The following is a 19,420-nucleotide window of genomic DNA, read 5'->3' on the forward strand; positions in this document are numbered from 1 at the left end:
CACCGCTCTGATTTATCGATCCGACCCCTAGCGGCCTCGCCCCTCCTTCCCTTCCATTGCCACCTGCCCCGGCCCCGGCCCCTCCCTTTGTTTCCCGGCAGCCGGCCCTGCCTGGGGCGGGGTTGGAGGGGGAGGGGAGGGGATCGGCCAGCCCCGGGCTGGGAGGCTGGGTCCTGGGGTGACCGAGACCGTCCGCTCCCCGGTGCAGAGGCGGCAACCCTTGAGGCCTTGGCGGACGGACAAGCCGGCAGGCCTGGGAGGCTCAGGCCCTGGAGTTCAGTTGAGTTGATGCCGGACGGGGCCCCCCAGAAATGGAGGAGGAGCCCGTGACCCTCCGGCCCGCGCCCCTGGCTTACAGCCGGGGAAAGTGAGGCCCAGGGCAAGGCAGCGTAGGGCCCGAGTCTGCGCTGCGTGTCCTCGGGCGCACACCCCTTCCCCTCTCGGAGCCTCAGTTCCCCTGTCAGGAAATAAAGCAGGGCCTGATTTTCAAGTACTTCCGGCAGGAACAGAGGGGCTAAGCTTAGGGGCTGGGGCGCTCTCCTTCCTTGACCGCGCCTCCGCCCCTCTCCAGACCTCAGTTTCCCGACGGCGAGAAGGGAAGACAGGAAGTGATTTATAAGTCTCTCCCGCCTCTGTGCTTCTAGAAACTCGGGCGACGGGTGGGGGGCGAAGTGAGGGGTCGCTGCCCCGGCCCTGGGTTCCAAACTTCGCTCCCTCCCTGGCTGCCGGACCCGAGTCAGCGCTCGTGCCCTCGGCGGGCCTCAGTTTCCCCAGCCTCCCCGCCGGGCACCGGGGCGCCAAGGGCCAGGGGTCCCAGGGGCGCAGCCCCCCGCGGCTGCGCGCTGGGCCGGACGGATGACATCACCGGGCCGGGGGCGGGGAGCGAGCGGGAGGGAGCGGGAGGGCCTCCTCCGCGCCAGGCTCAGCGCCCGGTCGGGCTCGGTCGGGCGGCCGCGGCCATGACGCAGGGTCCGGGCGGGCGCGCGGCCCCCCCGCCCCCCGCACCCCCGGAGCCTGAGGCGCCCACCACCTTCTGCGCGCTGCTGCCGCGCATGCCGCAGTGGAAGTTCGCGGCCCCAGCCGGCTTCCTGGGCCGCGGCCCGGCGGCGGCGCGGGCTGCGGGGGGCGCGGGGGCGGCGGGGGAAGCCGAGCCCGAGCCCGAGCCGGCCGGCTCGGCCGGCGTCCCGGCGCTGGCGGCGGCGGTCCTGGGCGCCTGCGAGCCGCGCTGCACCGCGCCCTGCCCCCTGCCTGCGCTCAGCCGCTGCCGGGCTGCCGGGGCGCGGGGGTCGCGGGGCGCGCGGGGGGCAGCCGGGCCCCCGGACTCCGCCGCCGACGAGTGGATGCGCAAAGGCAGCTTCATCCACAAGCCGGCGCACGGCTGGCTACACCCGGACGCCAGGGTCCTGGGGCCCGGGGTCTCCTACATCGTTCGGGTGAGTGGGCCGGCGCGACTCTGAGATCCCATCCTCCCCGGAGCCCCAGCCTGGGCACAGGGGCTCCCATCCCCCACTTCTTTCTCTGGGACACTCTGGACCCCGAGAGCCAGGTCTCTTTCCGTCCCTCCTTCTCTCCCCATCACCCTAGACCCCCATCGCCAGCCCGCGCTCAGCGGGCCGCCCCCACTCGGGAGGCGCTGGGGTCCAGGTTCCCACGGCGTCACGTGGGGAGGGGCGGGGAGAGGGCGGCTGGTGGGAGGGGGGCACGCATGCGCGGGTTAAGCGGAGCCCCCGTTCCGTTGGCCACCGTCTGCGGGGGGGGGGGGAGGATGCGGGTGGGGGCGTCCTGATACCCAGACCCCCACTGAAACCTCCTTCCCAGACTACAGAACCGGAGACCTTGGCCTGAGGTGGGGCGCAGAAAGGCCGGGCCCCGCTAGGCCCCAGGATTCGAGATGTGAGACTCCGGGAACTTGGAAGGTGCTGTCAGGGAACAGGTCTTCATTTGTCCTGGTTTTATTATGAACCTTTTGGACGTACGGAGACGTGGGCCGTTGGCCGGCCCGTACTAGCACCCACGCCTGTGAACGTTGCACGCTCCCCGCTCAGCCTGTCTGCCCCTGTGTGTAGTTTTTGATGAACCGTCAGGAGGCAAGCGGCCCGGGGGAAGACGCTCCGTAAAATGCTTCCGTGCGGCCCCCTGGCCCACCGGGGCCCTGCCCGTCCACAGTTCATTGTCACATCCAGGGTCCGGCAGTATTCACAGCGCCTCAGTCTGGTTTTTGGGGCCGGGATCCTGGAGGTCTGTGTCTTTGCAGTTGGTTGTTTTGTCTTTGGTTCTCTTACAACCTCTCCCCGCCTCGCCCCCCACCCCCGTACTGCGTTGAATAGTATCCCCCCAGATTCATGACCTTAGGAACCCGTGAATATGGTTTTCATTTGCAAATCGAGTCTTTGTCGACATAATCAAGTTAAGATGAGATCACACTGGATTAGGGCGGCGTATTGGATAAGAAGAGGGAGATTTGGACACAAACGCACCGGGAGGGCCCACGTGACAATAGGGGAGAAATGGAGCGATGCATCCACAAGCCAAGGGACGCTGAGGGTGGCCGCTCACCACCACCAGACGCTGGAAGAGGCGGGAAGGGCCCTCCCCTGAGCCCCTCACCGCCAGGGAGCAGGGCCCTGCCACACCTTGATTCCCAACTTCCAGCTTCCAGAACAGTAGGGTCAGGGTTAGATTTCTGTTGTGTTAAGCCCCCAGTTTGTGGTGCTTTGTTGTGGCGGCCCCCAGTGGCCTTGACTCTTGTCCATGTGTGGTCCAGGCAGGGTCCACTGCGTCCCGGAAGCCTGTTAAACGTGCCGGGCCTCAGGCTGCCCCAAACGCTGGGTCTTCCTGTTTTCTCCTGGCGTCTTCTAACTTGGCTGTGGCCCCTTCTTTTGCTGAATCTCAGCTTCACTGGATTCAAGACTGATTTTTTTTTTTTTTTTTTGCGATACGCGGGCCTCTCACTGTTGTGGCCTCTCCCGTCGCAGAGCACAGGCTCTGGACGCGCAGGCTCAGTGGCCATGGCTCACGGGCCTAGCCGCTCCGCGGCATGTGGTATCTTCCCGGACCGGGGCACGAACCTGTGTCCCCTGCATCGGCAGGCAGACTCTCAACGACTGCGCCACCAGGGAAGCCCCTCAAGACTGATTTTGTAGTGAGATGTTTTGTGGGTGATGCCTTGCGCTTCAAACCACATCCCCTCAGGGGCGAGCTGTGTCTGCCCACCGGCCACGGCCACGGGGATTAGGAGTGTTCAGAATTCAGATACTCGTGTTGTTGAAGTGCAGGCTGTTGGATTATTCCAATGATCTTGATGGTTTTTTTTTTTTTTTTTTTTTTTTTTTTTTGCGGTACGCGGGCCTCTCACTGTTGTGGCCTCTCCCGTTGCGGAGCACAGCCTCCGGACGCGCAGGCTCAGCGGCCATGGCTCATGGGCCCAGCCGCTCCGCGGCATGTGGGATCTTCCCGGACTGGGGCACGAACCCGTGTCCCCTGCATCAGCAGGCGGACTCTCAACCACTATGCCACCTGGGAAGCCCGATCTTGACGTTTTCATCGATGCAGCAAATATTTAATGCATGCCTCGCCCTGCCAGGTGCTGATGGTATCGTAGGAAATGGGAAAGATCTGATCCCTGCTCTTACGGGGCTCAGATTTCTAGAGGGAGAGGCTGACAGTAAATAAATAAGAGACAAACAGGGAAATGGCAGACACTGGTAGATGCTGTGCAGAAATTACAATCGAGTGATGTCAGAGCAAGAGACTGGTGGCTGCTTTTAGCCGGGCTGGTGGGCGAGGCGCCTCTCAGGAGATGCCATTTAAGCTGAGACCTGAAGCCACTGCGGCCCCAGACGTGAAACGATTGGGGAGAGAGAGTCCGAGGCAGGGGCTCAGCGGGCACATTCGGGGAGTCGCCGGAGACCCACGTGGTGGGGCTGATGGAGGGAGACAAGAGCAGGAATAAGATTTGGGGGCTGTGGGGAGAAGCTGGGCTTTGGATGGCTCTAGGCAGGGTCGCAGGGCAGCGTTGGAGCTGAAAGGATCTTTCCTGTGGAAATGGGCTGGAGGTGGGGCTGGAAGGGCAGCAGAGAGACCTCGGAGGTGGCTGGGGAGCAGTCGGGTTAGCGGATGCAATGGGCCAGGGCAGCGTGGGGCTGGGGAGAGAGGGACCACAGCATCCACGTTGGAGACAAGCCAGCGGGAGTCGCTGGCTGATGGGTGTGGTGCCCTGACTCAGGCTCCCTGGAGAGGCGCGGCCCCGCGGGGCCTGAACCAGCCTCCGTGGCCTGCTCCTCCCCTGGGAGCCGCTTGTCTCCCTGCACCTGCATCCACCAGGTGTCCTGGGAGCCACGGAGTCCCCTCCCGCTTCACAGAGGAGTGTGAAGTGAAGGCAGGAGCAGCCGTATCCCAGCTTACGCAGGGACAGGCAGGTCCAACCCTGGGTCCTCAAGAGGGGATGTGTGTCCCCACTTATGTAAGGTGGGGAAACGGAGGGACAGGGAGGCAGGGCAGTTACATGGTGAGAATCCAGGACCAGACCCAGAGCTGAGGCTCCTCTCAGAGCCTGAACTCGTTGCCACCTGGCAACTACCAGGGTGGTTGGCAGACTAACGGCCCCAAAGACGTCCCCATCCTGGTCCCGGGCCCCGAGGATGTGTCACCTCACAAGGCAGAGAGGACTTTGCAGGAGGGATTAAGTTAAGAACCCCGAGATGGGGAGGACCCTCGATTCCCTGGGGGGCCCAGCGTCATCCCAGGGTCCTTATAAGAGGGAGGCGGGAGGGTCAGAGGCAGAGGGAGATGGGAGATGCCGCGCTGCTGGCTGTGAGGATGCAGGAGGGGCCGCGAGCCAGGGGTGCGGTCCCTCTAGAAGCTGGAGAAGGCGGGAACCGATGCTGCCCTGGAGCCTCCGGAAGGACCAGCCCTGCCCACGCCTGGATTTAGCCCCGTGAGGCCCCAGTCGGACTTCTGACCTCTAGAACTGTAAGGGAATACATTTATGTTAAATTTGTGGTAATTCGTTACAGCAGCAAGAGGAAACTAATACAGCAGCTGACTCACCTACCTGATGTCACAGAACCCTCACAAAACCCTGGAATGGTCCCTGTTTTGAGACAAGAAAAGGGAGACTCAGCGAGCAGTGATGCAATCAGGGCACCTGGGCTTCTAGACGCTAGTGTGGAGCCTCCAACCCTGAGATTTCCTACCCAGTTTCTAGGGGAGGAAACGGAGGCGCAGCCGCGTCAAGGAGCCCGGCGAGGGTGGTAGCAGCTGTGGTGCCTTCAGCGGCATCGCGGCAGTCCTGACCCAGAGCAGTTTAGACCCACGACGACATCGATCATCTCACGGGAGAAGCAGCCCCGGGCGGGTGGCGGCTCTGGGGTTGGTTAATTTCACAGCTTGGGGACCCTGTCATGGATTCACGTTCTTTTCATCTGTGTTGGGGGTGAATAGTGTCCCCAACCTGATTTGGAAATAGGGTCTTTGCAGATGTCATTGGGTAAGAAGAGGTCCTCCTGCATTAGGGTGGCCCTGGACCGAGTGACTGGCGGCCTTGAGAGAGAGCCATGTGAGGACACGCGTGCAGACGCTGGCCACACAGCTCGAGGCCAGGGAGGCAGGAGGGCAGCTACAGCGGAGGCCGGAAGGGGCGGGCGGGAGGGAGCCTCCCCTGTAGCCTCCGGGAGGACCCGGCCCTGCGACACCTGGGTGAGGGGTGTCTGGCCTCCAGGACTGGGAGACAAGAAACGTCTGCTGTTTTGAGCCGTCCACCTTGTGGGGCTTTGGCACAGCCATCCCCAGAAACGTATGCAGCACCCTTGCCGTGCTTTTCCTTTCTCAGATCAGTTCCTCTGTCCCCTCAGCCTCCAGAAAAGAGCCCTCTCCTGCCAGGTCCTTCTGTGAATAAGGATGCCCTTTCCGGAAAGCCCCAGACAGTGTCCTGTGACGTTCCCTAAACTGCCCGTGGGACTAGCCTAGACCAGTGCCGCCCAGAGGCGGACGTGGAATGTTCCAGGTCCGTGCCGTCCCATTGGTAGCCACGTGTGGCCACGAGCACTCGAATGGGGCTGGGGCAGCTGAAGAACTCAACTTTCAGTTTGCTTCATTTTAAGCTAAGTTCAAGTGGTCACCTGGCACTCCTCCCCCCTGTTGGACGGCTCTGGTCTAGATGGATACTTGCCCCGTCTGTGGATCCATCCCGTTTCCTTCCATCGGGGCTGTTTCCACGCCGGGCACTTCTCCTTTTGTTACCGAGTCCAAGCTTGTACTGGTCTATGCAGGACAGGCCAGTAAATCGAGAGCCGAGTCGTTGGGGCAAGGAATAGCGACTTGATCTGGAGAAGACAGTGGACGTGCGTCCCAAAGAGCCATCTTCCCTGAGAGAGCGTGCAGGATTCTTTCATACTGAAAGGGGCGGGACTAAAGCCAAGCACTTCCTGGTTCCCGTCAGCCTCCGGAGGGCAGGTGTTAATTTCTTCCTCCTGCAGGAGGCAGGATTCCCGGAGATGGGCCGTTGTGTTTAATTTAAGCTTTTAGACAACATCCCCATAGCGATTAGTTTGTAATAGAATACAAGGTTTCTTCCCTATTACACTTTTACGAAAATTCTACTAACAAGCCCTTTCTGCTTTTCGAGGTGCCCTCACCGTGCGCTCTCTCGAGTTTCTCACGAGGAAGGCTTTGAATGGGGCACAGAGAGACTGAGAGCTGCCCCAGGGGCCCAGGCCTGGCTGTCTCCACCGCCCAGTCTTTCCTGAAGGCTGGTCTCGTAGGTGGTGGTGTGTGGGGAACCTTGGGAGGTTAGCTGTGCTCAGGTGTTTTTAGCTGCAAATGCAGCTGATTCCTTGAAGGCAAGGGGTAGGATGGCTCCAGGGTGGATTACGCACAGCGACTTGAGCATATCCCTGAAGCCCCAGGTCTTTCCATCTTTTCCACTGCCGTCTTCAGCATGCTGGCTTAGCCGTCCTCATGGTCACAAAAGAGCGGCCACAGCACCAGGTATCGCACGCAGATCCAACCATGTCCACTGGAAGAAAAGGCCATCCCTTTCGTTCTTCTCGCCACACCTCGCTGGCTGGAGGTGTCAAGCTCCATTCGTGGCAGGGGAGGTGGGCCACCAAATTCGCTTGAACCAATGGTGAGCAGAATGTGGTGCCCAGACCTCGAGGAACTTGTTATAAATGCACATTCTTGGGCTCCACCCCAGACCTGCTGCGTCAGAAACTCTGGGGTGGGCCTGGTGAACGATGTTTTACCAGCCTGCGGGCTGATTCCAACACCCACTCGTGTTTGAGAACCACCAGCCTAAGCCAGCTGCTTGCAATACTGTCGAATTAACCACTGCTCACTTATAACTAGTGTTTGGTAACCTCCACCCTGAAATGAACATCACGTATATAACACCTACCTGCACATTTATCCCCCCCAAAATCAATACGAGGTAACAAAACAGCAATAAAAGGGAGAAACACAGAGGCAGCAATTCACAGTAACATAGAATATGTTTCAGTGTGTAAACGCGTAAGCTTCTCTAGGCGCACAGCGACAGAGACAGGAGCCACCGTTCACACGACAGCTACAAACAGCTCCAGGGTTACTCTGGCAGCTCCAGTACCACCATTAGAGTTGCTGCAGGCCGTGTGATGCTCAAAACAGCGGACAACTCTTGGTAAAGCCTGAACGACACACAATGAAGCCTTCTGTCAACATACAAGATAGTTTCAAGTTTCATGACATTCGATGCATATTAAAACCATACCGGAAAGTTAAGCGTGGAATTACTATGTGATCCAGAAATTCTACTCCTTGGTATACACCCGAAAGAGCCGGAAGATGATAAGTATATGACTGGCTATGTGGGTGAGGTTGAGTGAGTGTGTGTGTGTGTGTGTGTGTGTGCATCTAGGGAGGAGATAAGTATTTTTCTCTTATGGGAATTGAGCAGGGACTCAGATATTTGCACACCCATGTTCATAGCAACACTATTGACAACAGCCAAAAGGCAGAAACACCCAGCTGTCCGTTGATGGATGAATGAATCAAACGTGATCCAGCCACACAGTGGAACATCACTCAGCCTTAAAAAGGAAGGCGGTTCTGACACCTGCTACACCATGGATGAAACTTGAGGACGTGACGCTCAGTGAGAGAAGCCAGCCACAGCACAGATACTGTGTGATTCCAGGCACAGGGCGTCTCTGCGGGAGTCACATCCACAGAGACAGGAAGTAGACGGTGGGGGCCAGGGGCTGGGGGAGGGGTGGGGAGTCGGCGTTTCACGGGGACAGAGCTTCAGTTTGGGGAGATGGGAAAGTTCTAGAGATGGATGGTGGGGATGGTTGCACGACAACGTGAAGGTGCTTAGTGCCACCGAGCTGTGCACTTACAGACGGTTAAAATGTTAAATTGAACGTTACGTGTATTTTGCCACGGTAGAAAAGAAAACAAACAAAAAATGCCCTTAGATGCTTCGAGTTCTGTGTAAAATGGTGTTAGGTTGGAGTCGTGGTGAATGGTGAGGGCTTTTCACAAACGCGAACGCCCAGGAGGATGCTCTGAAGTCCTTGGGGACCCAGGACCAGCGTCAGTGCAGGGCTCCCCAGATTTTGGAGGAGTGCGCCCCACGATTTTGCAGGCTGCCCCTGAGTTTGTGTCGGCCCTCAGCTGGGCTCGATGCTCGCGGCGGGCTCACCTTGTGCGTTTTTGGCAGGGAGCATGGAGGCCAGCTCTGCCAGCCTCTGTGTGTCTGGTCGGGAGGCAGGGGTGCCCGTGCATCCCGACGCGGCTGCTGGAAACTTTGATCGCTTGGTGTACGGGGGAGAGTGGCGTCCCCCCAGGTTCATGTCCGCCGGGCCTCAGAATGTGACTTCATTTGGAAATAGGGTCTTTGCTGATGCAATGAGGTTAAGGTGAGGTCCTCCTAGAGCAGGATGGACCCTAGATCTAGTGTGACTGATGTTCTTCTCAGAAGAGGGAAATCTGGACACAGACACACAGGGAGAGGCCACGTGACCACAGAGGAAGGGGCCGGAGGGATGTGTCTGCAAGCCCAGGCCTGCTGGCCACCGCCAGTAGCTGGAAGAGGCAGGAAGGGCCTCCCTCGGGCCTCCAGCTGGGGCGCGGCCCTGCTTCACCTGGATGCTGGGCGTCCGAGCCCCAGGACTGGGAGACACGGAGTCTCTGTTGTTCGAGGCCGCCCCCCAGGAGACTAACGCACTCAGTTAAGGCGATGTTTCTCCCTGGTCAAGGGCCCCATTTGTTTCCGTTATAATCACATATCTGTGGGGATGTACTTTTTTTTGGTCAGACCTTTCAAAGGGAAGGGTAACATAGGTGTGTCCAAGTGTGCAAAGGCAGTCCGCTGCTGCCCGGGGCCCCCTCGCCGGCCCCACCAAGTCCCCACCATCCGGGCCCCTCCGCCCAGAGCCTTGTGTGTCTGTTCCTCACCTGCATCTGTGGAGGGGGGACTCTGACACTCTGCAAGCAGCCTGGTGCCCAACAAACGTTCACTAACTCGTCTTAGCAAAAATGGACAGTTCTGCCTGGATGGACACTTTTCATTGATAATTACGTGTTTATTTTAATGGTTATTAGGAAACACTGCTAGGCATCAAACCCAAGTTTTATGGTAGCAATATGCAGTTTCCTCTTTTCTTCATGTACATTTTTTCTTTCTTTTTTTTTTTTTTTTGGTCGCACCATGCGGCTTGTGGGATTTTAGTTCCCCGACCTGGGGTTGAACCCGGGCCCTCGGCCATGAGGGCTCAGAGTCCTGAACATGGAATGCCAGGGAATTCCCACTCATGCACATTTTCTTTTCTTTTTCTGTTTTTGCTTTCTCCTTTTTGTTTTTGTTTCCCCATGCACATCTTTTAAAAAACTGAGATGTAATTCAGTGTCATAAAACTTACTCATTTAAGCTGTACGATTTAGTGGTTCTTAGTGCCCTTGCAGATTTGTGAAACACTCATTATGATCTAGTTCCAGAACATTCTCATGACCCCAGAGGAAGCCCCGTCCCCATGAAGTCACTCTGCACCCCCTCCCTGTCCCCTGACAACCAGGAACCCACTCCCTGTGTCTGTGGATTGGCCTGTCCTGGACATTTCCCATCAGTGGAATCACACGCCGTGTGTCCTTCTGTGTCTGGCTTCTCTCACTGAGCGTCGTGTCCTCGGGGTCCATCCATGTGGTAGCGAGTGGCGGGGCTTCTCTCCTTTTCATGGCCAAGTAATGTTCCAGTGTGTGGACGGATGACATTTTGTTTATCCATTCACCAGTTTATGGACTTTGGGGGGGTTTCCTACAGTTGCCTTCAGAAATAAACTCAGTTATGTTTATAAATGGAGTTTATTTAAAATGAAAACGCTAAGTAGTAATGGTACAGGACCTATTGCACCGTGAGGGGTGGCGCGGCCTGCGGGGAGTGTGGTGAGCTGGGTGCTCGTCCTGTGTCCGCCCTGGTGTGCTGTGTGAACTCGGCTGGGTCCCTTTCCTGCTCTGAGCCTCAGTTTTCCCTCTTGTAACTCGGTTTTCCCCTTACATCCTAGGGCCGGCTCTGGGTGGCCTCTCTTTCTGCATTGGCAAAGGGGAAGGTGGGCTGCAAATCCGCCGTTTGGGGTCCCCTCCCGGGCTTCTCTGTCGGTCTCCCGGGGACAGCTGTAACAAATGACCACAAACTGGGCGGTTAAAACTACAGAAATGTATCCTCTCCCGGTTCTGGAAGCCAGACGTCCAAAATCAAGGTGTCGGCAGGCTGGTTCCTTCTGAGGCTCTGAAGGCGAGTCTGTCTCCAAGCGTCTGGGGCCGCAGCCCTGCCTCCAGCTCCACATGCTTCTCCCTGCGTGTCTGTCCCTCAGCCCCCCTCTGCCTTTCTCCCGTGAGGACGTGTGGCATCGGATTTAGGGCCGATCCTAAATCCAGGACCGTCTGACCTTGACATCCTTAACCTGGTTGTATCTGCAGAGGTTCCCTTCCACTAAGGTCCCTCTCACAGGCTGTGAGGCTGGGCATGTGGACAGAGCCTCCTGGGGCTGTCACCCACACACCACGGCTGGCCTTCGGAGACGTTGGGGGTCCTAGGTCAGAGGTCGTACTCCCTGGCAGGCCCAAGGCTCAATTTGACCTCTGCCTTTTTTTTTTTCTTCTATCTAAAAATAAAAATTCCTTGTCATTGTTTACAAATTGGGGTGTTGCAGGCAAAGGCCCTGGATTTCAGGTGGTCTGGCAGCACTGGGCCCCTCTGGCCCCTGAGCGTGTAGTTTGCTGCAGTCTTCACCGCCTCCTGCAGGGCCGGGGCACGCTCCAGAGCCCAGGCTGTGGGTTCAGATCCTATTTCTGCCGCCTACGACCTGTGACTGCCAACAGGTTACAGAGCCCTCGGGGCTGTTTCCTGAGGGGTCACGTTGCCGCGCAGTGCGGGCTTTGGGTGGAGCGGGTTGACAGGTCATGTGCGCAGCACACTTGGAACAGGGCCCGGCATGCGACAAGCGGCTTATCAGTGTCATCGCTGCCCGGCAGGCGCTCCAGCCACCTGCTTACCTTCCCTGCCTTCGTAGTGTGTTCTCCACCCTCCGGGAAGGGGACCCGTGTTGCATCTCCTCTCCCGTGCAGTTGTGTCATGCACCCACTTCACCCGGGGGGGCTGGGGGTCTGGGGGTACTGGGAGGATTTCAGTCACACAACCAGAATGAGCTGTACACTGGTTAGGGTGAATTAGACCCCTCAGACCCTGGGGCCCTGCAGCACGGATGCCCCACGCAGACGCATGCTCTGTTAGAGGGAGGGTACCTGTTGAGCCGCCAGCACCCAGCAAAGCTGTCCACTCAGTGTGAGAGTCTGCTTTGGGGGCCGGGGCCACAGCTAATTCTCTTCGAGGTTCTACATGGCTAACGCACGCCTGGCACATAGTCCCTGCGGACCTGTCTATCCGTCCCTCCATCTACCTGTCCATCCATCACCCATCCATCATCCATCATCCTTGCATCATCTGTCATCCATCCATCCATCTATCCATCCATCCATCCATCCATCATCCATCATCCATCCATCATCCATCATTCACCCATCATTCACCCATCGTCCATCCATCCATCGTCCATCATCCATCCATCATCCATCATCCATCCATCATTCATCCATCGTCCACTCATCATCCATCATTCATCCATCGTCCATCCATCCATCGTCCATCATCCATCCTCCATCCATCTTCAATCCATCCATCCATCATCCATCATCCACTCATCAGCCATCCTCCATCATTCACCCATCCTCCATCCATCGTTCATCCATCCATCCTCCATCCATCCATCATCCATCATCCATCCATCCTCCATCCATCATTCATCCATCGTCCATCCATCCATCCTCCATCCATCATCCATCCTCCATCCTCCATCCATCCATCCTCCATCCATCCATCATCCATCCATCATCCATCATCCATCTTCAATCCATCCATCCATCATCCACTCATCAGCCATCATCCATCATCCATCCATCGTTCATCCGTCCATCCTCCATTCATCCTCCATTCATCCTCCATTCATCATCCATCCTCCATCATTCACCCATCCTCCATCCATCGTTCATCCGTCCATCCTCCATCCATCCATCATCCATCCATCGTCCATCATCCATCCATCATCCATCATCCACTCATCAGCCATCCTCCATCATTCACCCATCCTCCATCCATCATCCATCTTCAATCCATCCATTCATCATCCATCATCCACTCATCATCCAGCAATCACCCATCCTCCATTCATCATCCATCCTCCATCCTCCATCCAACCATCATCCATCCATCCATACATCGTCTATCATCTATGCAATGAAGGTGAGACACATCAGTTCACTTCCCTGCTTAAAGCTGTCCCACGGCCCCCCAAGTTGGTCACAGTGAAACCCAGCCCCTCATCACAGCTCCAGGGTCCCACATCCTCTCATCTCTCATTGCTCCAGCCACACTGGAGTGAGTCTGGTCTCTCCAAGCTGGTTCCCGCTTCTGGCCTGTACCTGCTGTTCCCTTTGGCCTGGATCTTCACCTGCCTTACTCCCTCTCTTCTCCTGGTCACTGTCTAGGGAGCTTCTGCTGTGTAACGAACCATCGCACAACCTAGTGCATGGAAACAACAAACACTTTTTATTTCCTGTGGTGCTGTGGGTCGGCTGGGGCTGAATGGTCTCCTTCACATGGCGATTGGCTCCATGTCAGCTGGGGAGATGGGGGTGGGCCACGTGTCTCGTCATCAGGCAGGGTACCCCAGCAGGGTCGCAGGGTCCCAAGAGCAGCAGGGGAGCAAACTCCGGTGACGGGTGACCGTGACTGTCCGTGTGCTGCTTGCATTACGGCCAACCCAGGGCCTGGATGGGGGAGGGGAGGAACTGGTGGCCACTTTTACAGTCAGCCAACGGCATCTGTAGAAGCAGCTGCTGTGTCCTGCTAGAGCTTGTCACCCACACATGTGCATGCGCACACACACAAACACACAGTGTCCGCACATGCTGTGTACACGTGTGTCCTCCTAGGCCCCCTTGTCCACACAAAAGGCACTGTGGCTTCTAGTCGGCACCTTGCTCTTTTTACAGCTGCAGACTCTTCCATTCCCAGCACCGCGATTTATTTCGGTTCAGCAAAGATACAGGCTGCCCAGTTAAATGTAAAGTTCCCGTGAACACGAACAATTGTCAGTATAAGTATGTTTTGTGCGTTATTTGGGACATACACTAAGAAGATATTAATCGCTTATGGGAAATTCCAACCTAACTGGCGTCCTGGGTTGGACCTCAAAACCCTAGATGTGTCAAGTTTTGGGGTGTCTGCAATTTCTTGTTTATTCCTCCAGTGCTGCAAGTCCCGCAGGAAGGGAGGGGCAGGCGGCCGGGGGCAGGGCACCCCCCGGGCCAGCATAGGAAGGCATACTCCGCACCGGGCTGTGGTGGCAGTAAATACCCGCGCACCTGCCCCAGCACCAGTCCTGCGGGGGTGGGGGTGGGGTGGGGGCGGAGCCCTGGGGGGAAGGTGGAGTATGGCTCCCAATAGCCACCTGTGCACACATAGGGAGCCTGCAGACTGGTGTGTCTGTGGGATAAAGTCCTCAAAATGGAGTTTCAGGGTCAAAGCATGTGTGCGTGTATCATTTTTTAAAAGCCGAGGGGACTTCCCCGTGGCACAGTGGCTACGACTCCATGCTCCCAGTGCGGGAGGCCAGTTCGATCCCTGGTCAGGGAACTAGATTCCACATGCATGCCGCAACTAAAGACCCCGCATTCCGCAACTAAAGATCCTGCATGCCGCAATGAAGATCCCGCATGCCGCAACTAAAAAATCCTGTGTGCTGCGACTAAGACCCGGCACAGCCAAATAAGTAAGTAAATAAATAAATATTTTTAAAAATATTTTATTTTGAGGTAAAATAATTTATTTATTATAATAAATAATTTATACTTTATTTATTATTTATTAATTTATTTATTTAATAATTAAATTATTTATTTATTATTAATAAATTATTTATTATTATAATAAATAATTTATTTATTAAAATATTTTATTTTGAGGTAAAATTCACATAACTAAGTTAACCATTCACCATTATTTATTTATTTTCTTTCCTTCTTTCTTTCTTTTTTTTTTTTTTTGGACTGTGTCAGGTCTTAGTTGCGGCACACGGGATCTTTTGTTGCGGCTCCCGGGCTTCTCTCTAGTTGTGGCCTGTGGGGGTTTTTTCTCTCTCTAGTTGTGGCTCGCGGGCTCCAGGGTGCATGGGCTCTGTAGTTTGTAGCACGCGGGCTCTCTCGTTGAGGTGCGCAGGCTCAGTAGTTGTGGTGCGTGGGCTTAGTTGCCCCGTGGCCTGTGGGATTTTAGTTCCCCGACCAGGGATCGAACCCGCGTCCCCTGCATTGGAAGGCAGATTCTTTACCACTGGACCACCAGGGAAGTCCCTACCATTAACCTTTTGTTTTTCTTTTTTTTAATTTTATTTTTAAAATTTATTTATTTTTGGCTGCATTTGGTCTTTGTTGCTGCACGCAGGCCTTACCCAGTTGCGGCGAGCTGGGGTCACTCCCCACTGCAGTGCGCGGGCTTCTCATTGCGGCGGCTTCTCTTGTTGCAGAGCACGGGCTCTAGGCGCGTGGGCTCAGTAGTTGTGGCTCGCAGGCTCTAGAGCGCAGGCTCAGTAGTCGTGGTGCACGGGCTTAGCTGCTCCGCGGCATGTGGGATCTTCCCGGACCAGGGCTCGAACCCATGTCCCCTGCATTGGTAGATGGATTCCCAACCACTGCGCCACCAGGGAAGTCCCCCATTGACCGTTTGAAATCACAGTACAGTGGTATTTAGTACATTCACAAGGTTGTGCAACCACCAAATCTATCTAGTTCCAGAACATTCCATCAACCCAAAAAAAACCCCGTCCCCGTTAGCTGTCACCCCCTACGCCCCTCCCCAGCCCCTGACAACCATGAACCCCCTCTCTGTCCCTGTGGATTTTCTTGTCCTGGACGTTTCCCATCAATGGGATCACATGACAGACTCTGCAAATGGCTGTGCCAGGTTCCCTCCCAGCTGTGCAGACAGCACGTTGGGGGGTGCTGCTGGTGGCCGTCGTCTGGCCACCCTGCCCCACCCCTCCCCCGGCTGTTCCTGCCTTCTCTGTCCCTCAGCATCGTCTCTCGGAGATTTTGAATTACCGAATTACCTTCCGTGGAAATGGTAATCTGGGCAGGGGTGGGCACACTCTCCCTGGAAAAGGTCAGACAGTCAAAGCTTTGTGCTTCGCGGGCCAGACGTCCTCTGTCCCGGACCCTGGGGACGCAGAAGTGAACAGGGTCGCCACCGTCCAGTCCTCCTGAGGTGACCTTCTAGTGGAGCAGAAAGAGAATGAACAGCAGATGGTTAAACGAACAGCCAGGACTGAGCCTGGAGGAATCCACCGCTTCCAGGGAACAGCTCCCTTACAGTCAGGGAGGGCAGCTCTGAGGAGGTGACCGGGAGCCTGGAGCTGGGGAAGGAAGCAGTCCGCAAATAGATGGGGGAAGGGACGGCTGGGGCCGGCTGGTGCAAAGGCCCTGTGGCAACCAGGCTGGGCCTCATAAGGACAGAGGCGGGGGCTGGAGCCCAGGGTGGCGGGAGGGGAGGGCAGAGGGCTCGCTGGAGGGAAGGCCTGGGTTCCACGGTCAGGCCCCAGCTGGGCTCTGCTGGGCTGGCGCTCACCCTGTGCTCTCTCCCCTCAGTACATGGGCTGCATCGAAGTCCTCCGTTCCATGCGCTCCCTGGACTTCAGCACTCGCACCCAGCTCACCAGGTGAGGCCCGGCTGCGGGGGTGGGGGGGTCTGGTGTGTAGCTCTGTGCTGGGAGGTGAGGGTGGTGGACTCGGCGACAATTCCCTCCCCCTTCCCGGCTTGGGGAGCAGCGCTCTGCAGGGTCAGAGCGATCTGGGGTGGGGCACAGTCCCAGCTCTGTCCCCGCCTGCCGGTCACCCACGCTCTCCGGACCCCAGATGATCTCCTGGAGACGACAGCGCATCCCTCAGAGAGTGTGTGGGTCCCACGAGGGGTGCTGAGGACGCCCCAGCATGTCCTGGCACCGGGGGGGGGGGGGCGATGCTGCTGGCTCCTGGTTGAGACTCAGGGCAGGGCTGCAAGGGGCTGGGAGCCCGTCCAAGGCGACCAGGGCATGTCCACCGTCCTGGCTTTTTTTTGGTGCAGAGAAGGCGTGGTGGTGTCGTGATGTTCCGAGCTGCCTGGACCTGAGTCACGTAGAGTCAAGGGTACAGCCAGGGCTGAGGCAGGAGGGGCCCCCATTGTTTTGCATGTTGGAAACTGACTGAGTGCATTCACCAGAGACATTAAAAAACTCTACTGAGATATAATGCACCCAATCAAAGTGTACACCCAAACTCTATTGAGATATAATTCACCCAATCAGAGTGTACAATTCGATGTATTTTGCTGTTTTCCAAGTTAGGCAACCATCACCACGATCTAATTCCAGAACATTCCATCACCCTGAAAGGAAGCCCCATCCCCATTAGCAGTCACCCCACCCCCTCCCCATCCCCTGACAACCACGCAGCCACTCTCTGTGTCTGCGGACTGGCCTGTTCTGGACGTTTCCCATCCATGGAATCACACCCTGTGTGTCCTTCTGTGTCTGGCTTCTCTCACTGAGCATCGTGTTCTCAGGGTCCGTCCACGCTGTAGCGAGTGTCAGGGACTCCCCCCTTTGCAGGGTTGAGTGATGGTCCCGTGTGTGGAGGGACCACATTGTGTTTATCCATCTTCCGCTGACGGCCGTTCGGGTGCTTTCTGCCTTTCGGGCTGTTGTGAGTTGAGCTGCGGTGGCCGCCCACGGGCAGGCTTCGTGTGGACGTGTGTTTTCAGTTCTCCAGGGTGCGCACCTGGGGGTGGATCGCTTCACACTTTGAGGAGCTACTGCTTCATTTTGCCTTCCCACCTGCGGGGTGAGGGCTTGGTTCCCCTCACGGCACTGACATTATTGAGAGCCTTCTGAGTGTCCATCTGACCCTCAGGACCTTGTAAAAGTTCCAGCCCCTCCGGAGGGATGAGCTGTTTCGTGGAGTCTCTCCCATTCTGTTGGGGAGGGTTGGTTCTGCCAGTGTGTCTGGGGGCCCAGAGCAGAGGTCATCCTCTTATGCCACAGATGGGAATCTTGGCCAGCCTGTGGCCACACAGAACTTGGGGTTTAGGCTGAAGGGCTGTGTCAGCACCCCCAAATCTGACCCCCAAATCTGTCAAGTGGGCTGTGGCTCAGAGGTCCGCTGGTCACTGAGAAAGAAAGAGCTGGAGGGGGAGAGCCGAGGGCAGGGGCACCTGCGGGGTGCACGGGGTGGGCGGCTGGGAGCCCGGAGCCCCTGGTCCAGGCTTCCAGGTACCCCAGCGTTCCTCCCTCCTCTGAGCCCCTCCCCACTCAGGATCCACTGCACCCCTTCCTCAGCCCATCGCCCTCTGACCTCCCCCCCCCTTCTCTGAGCCTCTGCTCCCTCCACTCCAAGCTCTCTAAGCCCCCTCCCTCCTCCGCCCACACAGGGAAGCCATCAACCGGCTCCATGAGGCCGTGCCTGGCATCCGGGGCTCCTGGAAGAAGAAGGTGGGTGAGGGGCCCGTGGCCTCCGGGTGGGAGCGAGTCATGGCCATCCCGGGGCCTGCCCCAGCTGGAGCCCCACCGCGGGCCCACCTTCCCGGTGCCCTGTGCCCCCCGCAGGCCCCCAACAAGGCACTGGCCTCCATCCTGGGCAAGAGCAACCTACGCTTCGCGGGCATGAGCATCGCCGTCAGCATCTCCATCGACGGCCTCAACCTCTCCGTTCCCGCCACGCACCAGGTGAGCGCCGCCCGCCCCTCCCCCCAGCCTCCGCCAGCCCCGCCCAGGGCGGGGTCTGTGGAGTCACCTAGGTGAAGCCTGGAGGCATGCTGGGCGCGGGGGGGGGGGGGGGGGGGGGGGGGGGGGGGGGGGGGGGGGCGGGCCTGGGTGAAGTGCAGGTGTTGGTGTGAACTGCGCACCGGGACGCGTGTGGATTTTAGCACGTGTGTCTGTGTGTCTGTGTTGGGGTTGTGGTGACGTGTCTGAGCCTGGCGCCCACGTGCACACGTGTGAGAATGCCCACCAGCGCGGGGCGGGTTTGTCCTCCCGTGCGGCCGCGTGGCCGTGGGTCTCTGCGTCCTGCCCTGGCTGCGGGGCTGCCCGTCCAGTGGGGCTCTCGGTCATCCTGGCGTACTGTCGAGGGGATGGCTCATCCCCTCACCCCTGTCCTTCCGGCCCCCCCGTGGCCTTGGTCTCGTGACCGGCCCGAGCCCCTGTCTCCTCCCCCGACCCTGAAGCGGCAGCCCCGTGACTGGTGGTCTCTCTTCGGCCAGATCATCGCCAGCCACCACATGCAGTCCATCTCCTTTGCGTCGGGGGGTGACACGGTAAGGCCGGGACTGGGGGTGGACTCCCGGCCCCTCTGTCCCCCCAGCCCCGAGACCCCCTGCCTGTGCCCATCGGTCCCACCCCCCGCGTTGCTGGGACTCCTCCGCCCGCTGCCCTCTCTCCCCAGGACATGGTGGATTATGTGGCCTACGTGGCCAAGGACCCCATCAACCAGAGAGGTGAGGCCCGGTGGGGGCGGGAGGGGCCCTTGGGCTGGAGCGCGTCAGCCAGCCGAGGCCCCGCTGACGCTGCGCCACGACCCCCAGCCTGCCACATCCTGGAGTGCTGCGAGGGCCTCGCCCAGAGCGTCATCAGCACCGTGGGCCAAGCCTTCGAGCTGCGCTTCAAACAGTACCTGCACAGCCCCCCCAGGGTTGTCGTCCCCCCGGGAAGGTACCGGCCTGCCCGCCCCGTCCCCCTGCACCTCTGCCGGCCCTGCCCCTCCTCCCCGGGCTTGGGTCCTTGTCCCCTCCCTGCTCTGCGCCCCTCGT

At 58.0% G+C, this 19,420-nt stretch overlaps 1 protein-coding gene across 6 annotated transcripts in view; it reads left to right on the forward strand.

Annotated features, from left to right (window-relative positions):
- Positions 1 to 902: 902 nt before the first annotated feature.
- Positions 903 to 19,420, forward strand: part of SHC2 (SHC adaptor protein 2) — a 31,386-nt gene continuing 12,868 nt past the window's right edge. The window contains exons 1-7 of one of the 6 annotated variants that reach the window (XM_073803620.1): positions 903 to 1,433; positions 16,231 to 16,301; positions 18,047 to 18,107; positions 18,222 to 18,341; positions 18,839 to 18,928; positions 19,057 to 19,108; positions 19,196 to 19,322. In XM_073803620.1, coding sequence (XP_073659721.1) covers positions 960 to 1,433; positions 16,231 to 16,301; positions 18,047 to 18,107; positions 18,222 to 18,341; positions 18,839 to 18,928; positions 19,057 to 19,108; positions 19,196 to 19,322 — 995 coding nt within the window. In that variant the 5' untranslated portion in view covers positions 903 to 959. The remainder of the gene's footprint in view (positions 1,434 to 16,230; positions 16,302 to 18,046; positions 18,108 to 18,221; positions 18,342 to 18,838; positions 18,929 to 19,056; positions 19,109 to 19,195; positions 19,323 to 19,420) is intronic. The other 5 variants (XR_012331186.1, XM_073803618.1, XM_033855030.2 and 2 more) reach the window with 5 other exon arrangements.

This window comes from Tursiops truncatus, chromosome 3 (genome assembly GCF_011762595.2).
Source record: "Tursiops truncatus isolate mTurTru1 chromosome 3, mTurTru1.mat.Y, whole genome shotgun sequence".
NCBI classification, from domain to species: Eukaryota; Metazoa; Chordata; class Mammalia; order Artiodactyla; family Delphinidae; genus Tursiops; species Tursiops truncatus.